The sequence below is a fragment of the Myxine glutinosa genome, chromosome 4, assembly GCF_964187855.1.
Source record: "Myxine glutinosa chromosome 4, kmMyxGlut1.1, whole genome shotgun sequence".
Taxonomy (NCBI): Eukaryota; Metazoa; Chordata; class Myxini; order Myxiniformes; family Myxinidae; genus Myxine; species Myxine glutinosa.
The window spans coordinates 58,531,286-58,548,397 of record NC_136264.1 but is presented as its reverse complement, the minus strand read 5'-3'; the positions used below and the strand labels follow the sequence as shown (position 1 = coordinate 58,548,397).

At 44.4% G+C, this 17,112-nt stretch overlaps 1 protein-coding gene across 30 annotated transcripts in view; it reads right to left on the bottom strand.

The window, feature by feature from the left end:
• The window catches only part of GIGYF2 (GRB10 interacting GYF protein 2), a 333,184-nt gene that overhangs the window by 86,190 nt on the left and 229,882 nt on the right, over positions 1–17,112 (bottom strand). For all 30 annotated transcript variants that reach the window (XM_078775747.1, XM_078775759.1, XM_078775749.1 and 27 more), the window contains 7 exons: positions 16,531–16,696; positions 15,746–15,946; positions 4,342–4,469; positions 927–1,071; positions 601–767; positions 386–486; positions 174–287 (listed from right to left, as the gene is read on the bottom strand). In XM_078775747.1, the coding sequence (XP_078631873.1) occupies positions 174–287; positions 386–486; positions 601–767; positions 927–1,071; positions 4,342–4,469; positions 15,746–15,946; positions 16,531–16,696 (1,022 nt within the window). The remainder of the gene's footprint in view (positions 1–173; positions 288–385; positions 487–600; positions 768–926; positions 1,072–4,341; positions 4,470–15,745; positions 15,947–16,530; positions 16,697–17,112) is intronic.

Below are 17,112 nucleotides of genomic sequence, written 5' to 3'. Positions count from 1 at the left end.
ATCAGTTGTGACTGCAAAAAAAAGGCAAGTGCACAAATAAATGCTTCTTTTTCCATTGATAACACAAAATGGAATTTCTTTTGAAAGCGAGTTTAAGTTTTTTTTTTAACGGAAAAATGAATGGCTCTACGTGAGGGTACTGCATCAAGTTTGGCATTGCCCCAACCACAGACCTCTGTTTGAGTGAAGGACCCTGTTGTAAGAGTATGGCCAAATGCTGCTGCTGCTGCGGAGTCAATTGTCCCAAGGCAGCTTTTTGCTGCAGCTGTGCAATCTGTGTGCAGTGCCTGTGGAAGAATCATTCTCAATGACAAAAAAAACAATTTAAAAAAGTAAACTAACGATTTCATAAAATAAGCACAATGTTGGCTTCACAAGGACTTACCTGGTGTATATCTGGGCCTGTAAGTACTGCTGGTACTGCAACTGCATTTGAATCATGGCCAACTCCCGCTGCCGCTTCATCCTCTCCTGATCTGGATCGCTCTGCACATGAACAGACATTCTTCTACAGAAAACACCAAACAAGTTAAACCAGACTTAAGATTTTTAATGACTTTATGGAATGTCGTGCAGTCTATTTTTAGCCCCGAAACCCACCAAGAAGGGTGGAGGAACAGGGCCAGGAACAAAAGGGACTCGACCCCACATCTTTATGACCTCCCCAAGGGCCTGAAAACCTTCATCACAACCCCTCTTCACTAAAAGGGACATGGTGAAATATCCAGCCTGGAACCACTCTGCCATCTCGTGGTTGGTGAAAGGACCTTTAAAGAAGGGGAAAAGATGGAAAAGATGAAAAAGATGGAGTAGCATTTCCCAAGCCATGGTGTGTTACAAACAAAAATGGCTACATTTTTGATCAAATGATCAAAATGATCATCTAACAGCTCAAGCAATGCACAACAATTAAATTTCTGAGTTACCTTGGATCTCCCCTTGCGGGTCTTTGTAGAACCACTTCATGGCTGCTTCATGAGACAGCGGAAGAGCTGACGCCTTGTTTTTCCCTTCCAAGTTATCTTCATCTAATGAGGTGTCTTGCAATAAAGCTACCATCTTCTCTGCCTCCTAAGGTAGATCATACATTCCATGTTTTCATTTCCATTTCCACTTATTGATACAGTAATGCTTCGAGTTTTATGAAAAACCCCTAATATGCCATGTGTTTAGGTTACACAAAGTCAATCTGAAATGTCTATCTTCTTTTTTAGTGATACTAGCGTGACGAAGTGCGCGGAGTGCGCCTCACCACACATCGTTTCAGAGGGATAGGCATCTTTGACCATTTCGGTGTCTTAATGGTGTTTTGGGTCTTCAGGGCCATTTGGGTCTTCAGGGTCTTTTGGATCCTCTGGGCCTTTAAGGGTGTTTTGGGTCTTTGGTGTCTTCAGTGGCTTTTGTGTCTTAAGGGTCTTTTGTTTCCTCTGGGTCTTTAAGAGTCTTTGGGGTATTTTGGTTCTTCAGGGTATTTAAGGGTATTTTGGTTCTAAATGGTCTTGGGGTCTTCAGGGTGTTTTGGGTCTTTAAGGGTCTTTGGGGTCTTCTGGGTGTTTTGGGTCTTCAGGGTGTTTGGGTCTTTAGGGTCTTCTGGGTATTTTGGGTATTTGGGGTGTTTTGGGTCTTCGGGGTCTTTTGGGTCTTCGGGGTCTTTTGGGTATTCGGTGTCTTCAGGGGCTTTTGTGTCTTAAGGGTCTTTTGTTTACTCTGGGTCTTTAAGAGTCTTTGGGGTATTTTGGTTATTTGGGGTATTTTGGGTCTAAATGGTCTTTAAGGGTCGTTAGGGTCTTCAGGGTGTTTTGGGTCTTCAGGGTGTTTGGGGTCTTCGGAGCGTTTTGGGTCTTCGGGGTGTTTTGGATCTTCAGGGTGTTTTGGGTCTTCGGGGTATTTGGGGTCTTCTAGGTCTTCGGTGCCATTTGGGTCTTCAGGGTCTTTTGGATTCTCTGGGCCTTTAAGGGTATTTGGGGTGTTTTGGGTATTCGGGGTATTTTGGGTCTTCGGGGTGTTTTGGGTCTTCGGGGTATTTTGGGTCTTCTAGGTCTTCGGCACCATTTGGGTCTTCAGGGTCTTTTGGATCCTCTGAGCCGTTAAAGGTATTTTGGGTCTTTGGGGTGTTTTGGATCTTCAGGGTGTTTTGGGTCTTCGGGGTGTTTTGGGTCTTTGGGTGTCTTTAGGGTCTTTTTGACCCTCAGTGCCTTGAAGGGTATTTTGGGTCTTCGGGGTATTTTTGGGTCTTCGGGGGTCTTGGTGGTCTGAAGGATCTTGGGGGAATTAAAGGGTCGTCAAACATCTGAGGGGTCTCAGCAGTATTAACGTAATTAAGAGGGTTAATTAAGAGGGTGTAAATTTTATTTGAAGAAGAATACGTTTTCGTCACATACAGTCACGTGAAAAAGTAAGTACACCCCATGTAAAGTTTTGACTTTTTCAACATATTTCAACATACAGCTATTTGATCTTCATTTCAACAATATTGATAGATAAAGGTGACATAATAAAACAAGTATCATGAAACATTTACATTTTGTAGTCCATTGTATAATTTAAATAAACATAAATGCAAATTTCGCATGTGGGAAAAGTAAGTACACCCTTTGCTCTAATAGGTGGTATTGCCACCTTTGGCAGAAACAACCTCAAGTACAGGCGATTCTTATAACTGTCTACCAGTCTCCGACATCGACTGGGAGAAATTTTTGCCCACTCCTCCATGCAGAATTCTTTCAGCTGTGCTATGTTTGAGGGGTTTCTTGCATGCACAGCTCGTTTCAAATCCCCCCACAACATCTCGATAGGATTTAGATCCGGGCTGTGACTTGGCCATTCCAGAACGCTCCATTTCTTTCTTTTCAGCCATTCCTTGGTGGATTTACTGGTATGTTTAGGGTCATTGTCATGTTGTAAGGTCCACCTTCGGTTGAGTTTCAACTTTCCAACAGATGGCCTCACATTATCCTCAAGCACCCTCTGGTACAATGAAGAATTCATAGTGGATTCTATGATGGTGAGCTGCCCAGGCCCTGATGCAGCAAAGCTGCCCCAAACCATAATATTTCCACCACCATGCTTTACAGTTGGTATCACGATCTTGTGGTCAAATGCTGTCTTTGGTTTTCGCCAAACATGTCTTCTGGTACTGTGGCCAAATAGCTCTACTTTTGACTCATCTGTCCAGAGCACATTGTTCCAGAAGTGCTGGTCTTTGCCAAGGTGTTCATTGGCAAACTTTAGTCTTGCCCTGATGTTCTTTCTGGACAGCAAAGGTTTCCTCCTGGCACACCTCCCATGTAGATCAAATTTGTGCAGCCTCTTTCTAATGGTAGACTCGTGCACTTTGACATCAACAGTGGCAAGAGCTACCTGTAGGTCCCGTGATGACATTCTGGGGTTCTTAGAGACCTCTTTCAGCATCTTGCGGTCTGCTCTCCGGCTGAACTTGCTGGGGCGGCCTGGCTTGAACAAGTTGGCAGTTGTTTGGAATCTTCTCCACTTGTAGATTATCTTCCGGACAGTCGAATGATTGATTTCAAATAATTGTTTGGAGATCTTTTTAAATCCCTTCCCAGACTCATAGGCATCTATAACCTTCTTTCTGAAGGCCTCAGAGAGCTCTTTTGATCTAGGCATGGTGACGCCACACACTTCAACAACAAAGAGCAAACCAATGAGGTTTAAATAAGACTGGTTCCTCCAAGATCCTCTCTAACGAAGTTCTAATCATTTGCACCTGAGCTGGTGCACCTGATTTTAATTTTAGGAATTTGAAGTAATGATAAATGAAGGGGTGTACTTAGTTTTTACACCTGTGAAATTTGCATTTATGTTTATTTAAATTATACAATTGACTACAAAATGTAAATGTTTCATGATATTTGTTATATTATATCACCTTTATCTATCAATATTGTTGAAATGAAGATCAAATAGCTGTATGTTGAAATATGTTGAAAAAGTCAAAACTTTACATGGGTATTACTTTACATGGGTGTACTTACTTTTTCACGTGACTGTATAAACATAACGACATAACCATATACGTTTGCTCTATTATAATAAGATTATAATAAGATATGTTGTGTAGTGATCAGTGAATGGAAATACGATTTTTAAAAAGTATACAAACAAAAATACCATGGGGTGAATCAGAGAGATTGAGTGGGTGGGGATGGATTACCATCAAGCTGAGTAAAACAGTTACCATTACTGATAATTTTTAGCTTTTCATTTAAAACGCAAGTATGTACATTAACAGCATTCCAACACCTTTCACCACCTCCTCAAGGCCAACTTCCCAGGACTTTTCACAAGACACTTGATGAGGGCAACAAAAGCAAAGCTCACCTGTTCCAAGTGTTGCATGCCATCCTCGTCGTCATGGTCCTGGCCTGTCGCTCCATCTTTCCTGCCAGAGCCTATCGATGAAGCCGGTACACCAAGAGCAGGAACAGTGGTGGTATTTGGTGGGACTTCTGCAACGGGAGCACTCTGCATGAAAATAGCCACAAAACTACGAGGGGAGTTCAAAATGTTCTCTGCATGGGGACAGTTATTCATTGGCATTATTGAGCAGCAGTTTTGGCAACATAAATGTGATTGGATTAGTAATACCTGCTCCCTCCAGGAGCGGACTATTTGTTTCCAGAATTGTCATCGTTTCCCCACATTCAATACCTCATCCCTCCAACAGGAGTCAGTGGTTAAACCACATGCACTATTCCACATATACAGGCGAAAATGGAAAGTCGTCTCCCTACACTCATTGGGGATTAGGTGGGTTTGGGGGGAGGGGGGGGGGGGGGGGAGGTTGGGGAAAGGGATTGGGGGAGGGAGTAGATGGAGAAGAGTTATTTAATGTCCATGACCTGACCCTGGGTACAAGGGCAAGTCATACTCAGGTGCCAAAATGAATCTGAAGGAAATCCTAACATGAGGGGTGTCTATACTATGTGTTTTTTATGGGGAATTCAAATATGCCTTTATTTTTTGGATAGGATAACTCTAACCTACATCAATTTGTATTTCTAAATTGCCAATTTTACCCTTTCGAACCCCTTCATAAGATATTAAAAGCTATAAGGGAAATCATTCATATTGACACAGCCAAATCAAATGTACAAATTTATTAACAGGTGAACTGCATGTACAGATTTGGCATTTAATATGGAATATTTTTTTCTGGGGGTGAACTTACTTTTCAAGATGTCTTAGAACCAAAAGTTCATTGGAATTATGTTGAAATTATTCTAGATTTTGTTAATGTGACCTTTAAAAGAAACAAAAACCACATTTGACATTTCAAAACAAATAAATTGATCCCTGAAAGTGATGTAAACTGATATCGAACTCAATTCATGGACAGTACTGTGTTAAACTTCTGTACGTTTTCCAGAAGTATCTCTTTATTTCGCACATTAGCCAAAAAAATTTAAAAAATAAAAACAAAAGGTAAATTACGACTGGGATTACGGACAGTAAAATTACAGTTCAGTACTTCGTGTAACCCCAACGAGCATTCAGGAGAGCACGTACACGTTGAGGCATGCTGTTCACGAGATTTGCCAAGGTTTGGACAGGAATCGCTTGTCATGCAGTGACAATAGCCTGCTGCAATTCATGCACAGAGGTTGGCTGCTGGTCCAAGTGGTCGATTTGACGCGTTAATTCTGCCCACAAGTTCTCTATCGGATTCATATCCGGGGACATGGCAGGCCACTCCATATGCTCTACACCACGGTCAGCAAGAAAGTGTTGGATCATGCGAGCACGATGAGGCCGTGCATTGTCATCTTTGAAGACAAAGTTTCCTTGAAAGGCTGCACGAGCAAATGGAAGCAATGTTTCTTCCAGAATGGCCCTGTACTTGAACTGGTTCAGGTTTCCATTCAGAACAACCAGGTCAGTTTTGCCCCCTGCATGAAAAGCAGCCCAAACGGTCACCCCACTACCTCCAGCTTGGACTCTTGGCACTATACAATCTTTGTTGTTGGCTTCATGCACTTGGCTGCGCACTCGGACGCGGCCATCTTGACGATAGACCAGAAATCTAGACTCGTCACTGAAGATCACGTGATTCCAGTGTCCTGGCTGCCATTGACGGTGCTCTCTGGCCCACTGCAATCGGCGCTGGTGGTGTTGTCTGGTCAGGCGTGGCTTTCTCAGGGGACGCCTGGCACGATAGCCTGCTTGAACCAGTCGTTGGTTGAATAGCCTTCTGGATACAGGCACATTTGTCAGTTGCTGCCACTCAGCCCCAAGCCGATTAGCTGACTTGGGACGGCCATTGCAGACTAACCGGTGCAGCTGGCGATCATCCCTCCTTGTGGTTCTGCGGGAACGTCCTGGCCTCGGTATTGGAGTAGGGACACCCCTCTGAGCATTTCGTTTCAGGATCTTTGACACCTGACCTTGAGTGATGCCATACTGCCGAGCAATAGCACGGTTTCATGCCGTAATTTCGTAAAGACACCACTCCATGACAAACAGCATTGTCGAGTTGACGGACCATCTCCAGAAGAAGTGGCAATAACCTTTGGAGACGTGCAGCAGTTGTTTTCCACTAATACAGAACGCAACAACCTTGTATACCCGACTGTGAAGCCAATCATCAAATGCACCTGTCCGTACATTTTGCCACGCCACCTGTGATATAATCCTGTTGTTGACTTCTTGCTGCGACAGACAATCAGTGACATGGTTCTTTTAACAAATAAATCACCAAAGTGTAAAAGAAACTCACCAGATTGATATACTGAGTTAAGAAAGTAAACCCAAGTCAAGAAAAAAAAAATTCCATATGAAATGCCAAGTCTGTATATCACTGGTTACAATTACAAAGATCAATCTCCTTACTTCTTGAACTTTACCAGGTTGCACAAGTCCTGCTTTGACTCATTCTTGGACATCAGCCTCCTGCTGGCCTCCTGAGCCCTGATGCCTCCATCCCTCTTTTCCGGTGAGAAGTACTTAGCAGAAGCCTCAGTCACCATTTTAACAACCCTCTCAATGCTTTGTGTGTAGCAAGGCCAGTTGAGAACCTCCATGGGGGTGTTGAAGAAGTTCTTCACCTCCGAGGTGCTTCGGGAGCAGGTGAGAGGTGGCTCTGACACACCTTCTGACCAGCTGATCAAGTTACCAATGCTGGAAGCATCACAGTTGATGTCAGGTGTCTTTCTGGTCCTGACAGAGGAGTCCCCCAGCTGAGTGTCTGGGTCCCCCTCTCCCCTGATGGCCAGGATTCTCTCCACCCCCTCAGTCCTCTACTTCTGATCCTCAGAGCACAGCAGTGTTTGGAGGATGGCTTTGCTGTGGGCATACCAAGCAGATCTTCTCACAGTCGGCATCACAAGGTCCAGCACCTCCTTCCTCTGGGACTTGAGGCAGTCCAGCTGAAACAAGATGTGCCTTGGCCTTTCGATCCAGGAGTGCTTGACTTTCACGTTGAACCAACATGGATAATACACTCCAATGATGAATTCCACAATGAATTGCAGATTCTTCCGGTTCTTTCCTTTCAGTCCATGCTTTGACACCCAGAGCCTGAGAAGTCTGTTCGCTGTGGTGAGCCAGCGGCTGTGGTTTACTGGTCCAATCTCCAACAGAGCCAGCCTTGCAGGAAGCACTCCATCCCTGATTGCACAGACAATTTTATAGCCATAGTGTTGATCAGTTGAGAGATCTTCAATGGCCTTGTCAGACAGCTTGATCAGTGGAGGGCCAACAAAGATCCGGGTGAAGTTTGGATTGATATCCAAGTCTGTAGCAGAAACTAGGAGCTTTCCTATTGGCCCGGAGAATGTGTTGTCTGACAGAGTAGGGCCATCAAGGTGAACAATGAGATGGCGCAGGGGAAGTTCACCAGTGTGCAGGTTGCACACCAACCAGACCAGCTTTCTCCCCAGGTGCAGCTCCAGCTTCCGCAGTACTCCAGCTTTCACACCAGTGTTGACATTTGTTGAGTCTCTTCCAATGGCCCACAAGGTCTTATCAAAACCCCTTCTCTTTCAGCCAGGCAAACAGGACCTTCGCAATCTGCTCCGCATGTGACTCCTCTTTCGTTGCTTTCTCTGGGGTAAAGTGGAACAGATAGTAGCTACCAGGCTCACTAACAACACTACAGTGTTCTTCCTTGATCTTTGCAGGAAAAGATTGGTCACTGCCCTCAGCTTCCATCATCACATTGGTCAGGTCAATCCACCCATCAAAGAGGATGCAGGAGATCCCCCCCTCCTCCCTGCACTTCTCATCAAACTCTTCCCCCAGCTCTGTCATCAACTTCTCCTGTGCTCTATTGACCTTGTTCTTATCAATCACTTTACTTGTATTGTCTTCTGTGATGATTCCTGCATCAATCAGAGCTGCAGTTGCTATCGCTGCAGTTGGCCTCAGCCCGATGCCATACCTTACACTAGCAAGAGCAATGTTTGGAATCTCATCATAGTTTTTCTGGACCTTTGCTGAAGCTGCAGGCTCAGTGTCAGTTTCAGGGAAGAGCTCAACTTCAGTGACAAACTCATCTTCAGCACCACTTCTCTCCAATTCCAGATCCTCATCACCATCTGACAAAAATCTCTCAACATCCTTCCTGGCTGCCTTCTCTGCTGCTGCAGCATTTTCCTCCTTGCTCCTTCTCCTTTTCTCTGCATTCTTTTCCTTTTCCTGCCTTTCCAATGTCCTCACCTGTCTCTTGTGCTCTGGCAGATCAGGGCTCCACATTTGGTGGGGTCCTTTACTTCCAACCTTCTCTTTCTGTCCCTTGATGTAGGCAAGATCTTTCACAGGAATCATTTTCTCTCTGCTGCAGGAACAGTTAATGTGGGCTTGGATCACACAGCCCTCACAGCCTCCCCCCTCACAACTGGTAATCTGACACTTGCAAGTCAAAATATCAAATAACTTGTCTAACTTGACAATGAACCTCTCTTTGGCATCAAGGTTGCCCTTCCCAAGAGAAAACCTCACTGCCTGATTCCAGACCTCCTTGAGCTTGGACATGATGGGCACCTTTTCATTGATAACAGGAGGCTTGAAAAGAGCATTAGCTTTGCTCCACTGACAAATCAGACCAGGGTAGATGTCAGACATGAGCTGGTCCACTGGGTAGTTCCTCCTGTCATCTTCACTTTGCTCCCTCAAGTAGATGCCATACCTCAGGATATCCCTCACAGTTGGCAGTTCAGACACCAACAGCTCCTGCCCAGTGCCAACAAGATTACTTAAATGAGAACTTGATTTCATCCTTGTTCTGACTTGAGCCATTTTTAGTAGTTCACACTGAAATAAAAACAATAATACACAGGTAAGTATCCACTACAGACAGATATTAAGGTATTACACAGGTATTACAGAAAACCGTCAAAATATTCACTTCACAGGTCACTATTTTCCTTCACATGTAACTCAGGCTAGCAATAGGTAAGTACACAAATCAATTAACAAATATAATATAAAACAAGGTAATTTACATCTAAAATTATTATCTATTTGTTCCTCAGGTTCCTAATCAAAAACGTACTTACTGGCAATGCCATAAGAAGAGAAGAGAAGACGGATGGATAAGGATTGCCAACCTCCTCAACATCGAGCTTTCAGCAACAAGATGGCTACAACTGCCGTCCCAACAGGAAGTTACCAAAATAAAAGCCCTAACTTCAAAATAAAAAAAGGCTCTTTTTTTCCAGAAGAATAGCAAAATAATCAAAAATTTAATAATAATCAACTGCAAATTGATGTAGGTTAGGGTTATCAGAATTTTTAAAAACCTCAGATTTGTGTTCTACACACCAAAATACGTTATATGAACACCCCTCTCGATTGATTTACAAAAAAAAAAAAGTATGGCCTGCCCTACTGGGTACCCCAGGCATATACGCAGAATTAAGTGGAGATTGGCCCAGCCGTTTTTGATTGCACAATTAATTATTAGACAGAGAATAGTCTTATTTATAGAGTAGGATGCTTGTTATACGAGGTCTGATCGGAGGTTTCTGGGAAGAAATATATTATATGGAAATGAAATATACATACTATAGGGGTATTAAACAAGTGGCATGTTTGGGAACACTTGCTGACATCAAACCTCTGGCAGGAAGCCGCCATCTTGTCTCAGTCTCGAGTGACACGTTGTTTAAAATATATATATTCTCGAAACCATATCCAGATTCGGATCTTCACCAAAAATCGAATCAATTCTTCCTGGTCACACATCCAACATGTCCACCATGTTTCGTCCAAAGCTGTCCACATCGTTTTGAGGTTTCTTGCTCATAGACACACAAACAAACAACAGGGTTGAAAACGCATGATCAGGCGTCCTTGAGAAGAGCTCTCGGTATGTTTGCACATTATTCACGTTGGGTCCAGAATTACTCCGAGAAGCTCCGTCCCCTCGTTGATTGCAAAACATTCCCAATAACCGAGGACGCCAAGGCCGCTTTCCAAGGGCTGAAACTAGACATAGCTAATGCAGCGGTCTCCTCAGTAGACGAAAACATACCCTTTGTCTTAGAGAGCGACGCGCCGGACTGTGCCATAGCAGCAACCTTGACTCAAGGGGGGAAACCGGTCGCTTTCTTCTCTCGTACTCTCTCAGATGCTGAGAGACATCATTCAGCGGTCGAGAAGGAAGCCTACACTGTGGTAGAAGCAATACGACGATGGCGGCCATATTTTCTCGGCAAAAAATTCAAAGTGATTACAGATCACCGAAGTCTTCACATTCATGTACGATGGGCGACGTGCTCAGCGCATTAAAAATGAGAAAATTACTCGATGGCGTATCGAATTAGTTGACTATAGCTTCAAGATCACATATCACCCAGGGAGGGAGAATTTAGCTGCGGATGCATTATCCAGGCCCGGGGTGTGTGCGGGTCTCACCACCGGTGAGGAACTTCGTGAACTTCATGACTCACTATGTCACCCAGGAGTACCACGTCTAGTCCATTACGTGCGTAGCCGAAACTTGCTTTATTCTGTGGAGGACGTTCGTCGTTTGTGCCGAGCGTGTCCTGTTTGGGCGGAACTGAAACCGCGTTTCTACAAACCTGACATGGGGACTTTGATTCAAGCAAGTCGGCCGTGGGAGAGATTGGCCATGGACTTCAAAGAGCCTCTGCCCACGTCTGGCTCGCATCGTTATCTCCTCACAATTATTGATGAGTATTCTCGATTCCCTTTCGCATTCCCGTGTCACGACATGTCTTCTGGGTCGGTTATTCGCTGTCTGGGGCTCCTGTTCGCGATGTTCGGCTATCCTGCGTCCATCCATACCGATCGGGGGGCTGTTTTCATGTCTCAGGACGTGCGAGCCTATCTGCTGCAGCGGCATATTGCTTCTAGCTGCACTACGCCATATCGCCCGCAGGCGAATGGACAGAAAGAAAGATTCAATGGCGTCATATGGAGGGCCATTACCTTAGGGCTCAAGACCCGAGGGTTGGGGTTGGATAAATGGACTTGGGTGTTGCAAGGGGCACTACATGCGATTCGATCCCTCCTGTGTACCGCTACAAATGAAATTCCTCATGATCGTCTATTTCGTTATCAGCGTCGAACAGGTAGTGCTCAGTTTTTGCCCGCTTGGATCTCCACACCTGGACCGGTCTATCTCAGACATGCTGTGCGTCCAAGTAGATAAGATCCGCTCGTTGACAGGGTACAGCTCCTTCATGCTAATCCGGAATACGCTCATGTCAAAATGCCTGACGGTCGTGAAACCACGGTGTCGGTGCGACATCTCGCTCCCTGCGGGGAAGCTTATGAGGCTGGGTCCAGTACGGAGGTTCCGACGGTCGGATATCCATCTCCTCCTCATCGGTCGCTCGACTTGACTGGGACTGACGTACCGGCTCAGACGCCTGAGTTGATTAGCACTCCGACTGGGGAAGATTCAGAGACACCTGCTGGCAGCTCAGACGTGTATCGAACCCGCACGGGGAGAGAAAGTCGACAACCGGTGCGCTTGGTCTTGTAGTAACTCCTTAATAGGTGTTTCATGTTTTCCCGCATTTTATATACTCGTTTTTTTTTTTGTATACTGAATCGAGGCTCGTGAAAGAGCTGACATTTACTTCACAAACAAATCAACCAGACAAACAAAATATATAAAAAGAGGGAGCGGAAGACAAGAGAATGGGAAGCACGCAAACACTTGAGAGCACACAACATTTAAGAGCAGGGAGATGTGTGGGAGGGAGAGGGCTTGGGGGGAGGAGGCGTGGGAAGGGGGGCGGGGGGGGGGGGGGGAATTTTAGGTTTGCTAATTAGTGCTACTCGAATATTTTAAATGGCTTGCTTGCGAAGTTTTAGAACTCTGGGAGAATGTAGTGAAACGTAGACAACTAAGTTAGCCCAGGTGCAGTAACATCGTCTGGCCACTACAGCACTCTCATAAATATCCACTCGCCGACTGCGAGGGTCAGACATAACATTGGAGACCTGAGACATTTATACGCTTATTTAGGAAGGTGAGAAATCTCGTTGGCATGAGGCTTGCTTATGTGTATCCAAAATGATGTATACTCTTAATGCTTATTAGGGAACAGAAATGATTGTTGCCATGTATTCTTTCTAGATGCTGTACGAGATTGATTCAGATTGAACTCGGAGTGAGAAAGCTGTTGTGAGACTTTGATTTTTACAACAACCTCCGTCCATGTTCGGTGGCAGACGTAATTAAGAACCTCACAAAGGATTGATTAAACTCCTAGGCATCATTAAGTTCCAAGAGGAAGCAGACTCAAAATAAATCAACGAATGCATGGTGGCTGTCTTTGTATGGCAAAATTTGCCCCAATATTCCACCGTACCCAAATGGTGGGCAGACCTAAGTGTGGACACAAGTTCCTTGAAGATAATCCCAAGTCAAAGTGTCTGGCAGATGCAACTATGCCACAAACTGTTACCCACATTGAGGCATTAATCATGGAGGCATTAAGGTCACGTATATTGGATTTTGGCAAGGCAGGATTGTCACTAACATCCTAAACACTTGGGCATGTCCAAGGTTTGAGAAAGACAGGTTCCCGGAAAGCTCAGCATTGACGATCACCACCAGCCTTTCCCTCGCGGTCCCCCTGTGCTGTCTTTCCCTCATGGTCCCCCTGTGCTGTCTTTCCCTCGTGGTCCCCCTGTGCTGTCTTTCCCTCGCGGTCCCCCTGTACTGTCTTTCCCTCGCGGTCCCCCTGTGCTGTCTTTCCCTCGCGGTCCCCCTGTACTGTCTTTCCCTCATGGTCCCCCTGTACTGTCTTTCCCTCGCGGTCCCCCTGTACTGTTTTTCCCTCGCGGTCCCCCTGTACTGTCTTTCCCTCGCGGTTCCCCTGTGCTGTCTTACCCTCGCGGTCCCCCTGTGCTGTCTTTCCCTCGCGGTCCCCCTGTGCTGTCTTTCCCTCGTGGTCCCCCTGTGCTGTCTTTCCCTCGTGGTCCCCCTGTGCTGTCTTTCCCTCGTGGTCCCCCTGTACTGTCTTTCCCTCGCGGATGTCAGCTCTTTCACGAGCCTCGATTCAGTATACAAAAAAAACAAAAAAAAAAGGCTGACATCTTATTGCGAGATTATCAAATTGTTCAACACATATCCAGCTGACTTGTTTTCATCATTGGGATCAATGCTATCGAATGGCAAGGAGTCACAACCACAGAATAATTTCTGCCCCTCACTCTCAGGCACCGAGGACATAGGGAATTTTCTGAGGAAATTCTAAGGGAATTCTGCCAATTGAACATATGCCTCACAAAACTACAACCACAGAGGAAAATTATGCCAGTCTCATGAGAAAATAGCGTTAAACAAGCAAGGACAAATATAGAAGAGTGCTCCTCCTTTGCAACAATCTTGCACAGACCTCCTTCCTGACTGTGGATTTGAGAGTATAGGAGTGGCAGCTGAAACCTGAATCTGACCAAGGTTCCTCCCGATGACTCTACATTACCTTTTGCTTATTCAGATTCCTTCTGATAACTCCATTGCAGTATTTGGTCTATCATTTGATTTGAATAGCTAGATTACCTACCAAAGAGCCAGAAATAAACCCCCAGCGATAATTACATGTTACCACATTTGAAGTACAACGCCAACAAGTGGAACTGGCTGAACCAACCAAGACATAGCTAAAAGAACATTATAAAACTTGTATATATTCTAAAGTACGTCATGTCTCAAATCGCGAATGTTTATTAGGTGTGGCATCAAGTAGATGAATTATGTTCTTGAACATAATTTAGGTTTCTTAATACTTTGGCACATTTGATGCACAAACATACACAAAAAAGCTTTTAAAAGAAAAACAGCAAAAGATAATTCCTACGAATAAGTACTTTACAGTACAGGTGGTCTCTGCTATAAGTTTCCCCGCTGTTCGTCGTTTTGCATACAAGTCCATAAGTTACTTCGGAACATTTTCATTACACATCAAACAATTCCCCGCACCAACGTCCATTGGACCAGAAGACCAGTTACCAGCCATCCCATCCCACAATGCTTTGCGTACAATTTTCCCAACTTCCACCCCACAATGTACTGCATTCAACCCCTCAATTAGACATAGAGAAACAAAATAAGAATTGTGAACAATCAGCCGATATTCCTTGCTATCTAGGTTTGCTGCCAATGACTGTTCAAACAATTTTTAAAAACGCCAACAAGGGCCGTGCAGACGGCATGGCATGACACGCGGCATGCAAAACATGCCATTCCGGTAACGCGGCCCATGCTGCAGGCACGGCCGAAGTGGGCGTGACTGTCGTAGTGGGAGTGGTGACCACGGAAGCTCTTCGTCAGGTCCCATATGGACAGCGCAAGGGGACACAGCACAAGTGCAGGGTTTCACGGCATGAATGTGTGTGATGGCACAAAGGTTGGAACCTGGGTCCATAGGGGAAACCACGTGGCCGAGTGGTAAAGGTAATTTAGAAGGTGAAGGACTGGTGCAGGCATAGCTTGACAGAGATGTTTATAAATTTTCAAGTTGTAAGACCACTAACTTAATATAAAAAGTTAAAAAATATATATGGTAAGTAAGATAACTAGAGGTTCCAGGGAACCTGAACTCAACTGGTCTATATCAATATGGTTAGAATATGCATAATAGAACCACAAACGATATAGTTTATATGTGCTAAAAATATATGACAAAAAATGATTTTTCAATATGGCCGCCCTGCCACGCCCATTTTTGGGCGTGCAACACCCAAATGCAATCCCAAACTAGTTTGTGTCTTAAAGATGCTGCATAACAAGTTTCATCAAACTTTATCAATATTTGTGACTTTTAGAGCGTAGACGTCGAATTGTTTACAGACGAAAGACAGACAGACAGACAGACGGACGACGGACACTGGGTGTCGACAAAAACTCAGCTGGACATATTCCAGTTGAGTTAAAAATGTGTTTGGGTTTTTTAATTTGTTTATATTCTTGTGTTTTTCCCTATGTTTTGTGTGTTTCATACGTATTTTATTGATTGCTAGGATTGTTGACTGATGTTGTATAAGATGTAAACAAAGTGTTGGAATGTATCCCCCTTTACTTACACTAATTCTTATGGAGAAAAATTCCCCGCTATCCGTTGTTTCGTTACAAGTCCAACTTTTCTGGAACGTATCTTGGACGCATAGTGTGATTTATATGAGAATGAGCATCTTATTCCACTGACATTTTAAACACCATGGTCAAACTAGAATGGTCCTTACAAAATGGGAATATTCTGCCATGACAAACAAACTGCAGCAGCACCAGTGGTGACATGGATACCTTGTGGCACACTGTGTGCTGATTTTTGCCCGTTTGCCACTGCTTCTTCCTGCTTGTCAATCCGAGGTCCCTTTTGCGTGTTCATATCTGGCCTTAGTTGAGCCTGACTCGCACTCCCACAAGTTGAAATGGTGTCTTTGGGGGAAGAGGTTATGCTGGAAGTTGGCTGGCCATTCAACTTTAATCTGTCTGTGGTGTTATCTGCAGGGCAAGAAGTACACCAGAGCATTAGCTTGTGGGTGTCATATTATTCACATTAAAGAGCAAATGGCATTCCAAAAAAACAAGAGGCAAGAATTAACCATTGATTACTTTAAAAAACGATAATAATATAATAACTTCCATCAGAAGAGCTATGTTTCCTATTAACTTTGGTGGTCAGTGGAGCACCAAGGAATGAATGAACAAACCAGGTTAAAAGAAGACCCATTGTGTTTATGGTCAACAACGCACGTTTTTATGCCGAGAATTAGTGCTGAATATTTTTTAAATTCAAGGCCTTGTCATGAAAGCAATTGCCAAGCCTTTTTATAACTACAAATCTTAAAATTAAAATTAGCCCATAAAGCGCGTCGGGCCACGATCGTGGTCGACATGTGTATGCAAATGAGTTTAAACTGACGTCAACCCAAAGAACAAATCATGACCTTCTTACAATGTATAATACCCGTGTAACATATGAAAGCTGTTCGCTTCAAATTGGTGGAGAACGGCCGATACATTTCTGGCCTAATAACCAGTAAATCCAGAAGTTTATGGGTTAAATGAAAATTAAGAAAGGTCACCTTCAGGTGGGTTGGCATCTGCTTGTTGATCACCCCAGGGCTCGCTGTCCTCAGCTGGTGCAAACACAAGCTCTCCGTTGTCCATGTTCGCATCTGGGAACTCATCTTCTTCATCCCCCTCCTCTTGATCTTCCAGCTCCTCAGGAATTGATTCTTTCGGGCCTTTCTGTGAACAGCCGGATGCACATCTTCATGTTATACCTCGAAGGTGGAAATTGCATAAATATGGGCCAATTTCTGCTAAAATTAAAATGAGGAAAACCCAATATAAATGCTCAGAGTTGGAACACAAACAAACCTACCACCCTAAAACTGACTTGCCCAACAGCTTAACAACCTCTTCAGGTTTTCTTGAAATCTCAGTCAATCAAGTTTACAATCCCTTGAGAGCAGAAGGCATAGAGCTGAAGTACTGCTGCATCTAATACATAGCAAATTTGTCAAAGAACATGAGCATGCAAATACACTTGAAACTAGAATGGCACTCGGCAGAGCGCATACCTCCACCAGGCTGAACAGTTTACATTTTGCATCCCAATGAAAGGCCGGGTCTGCATCCAGACTTGAAGCAAAATCTAATCA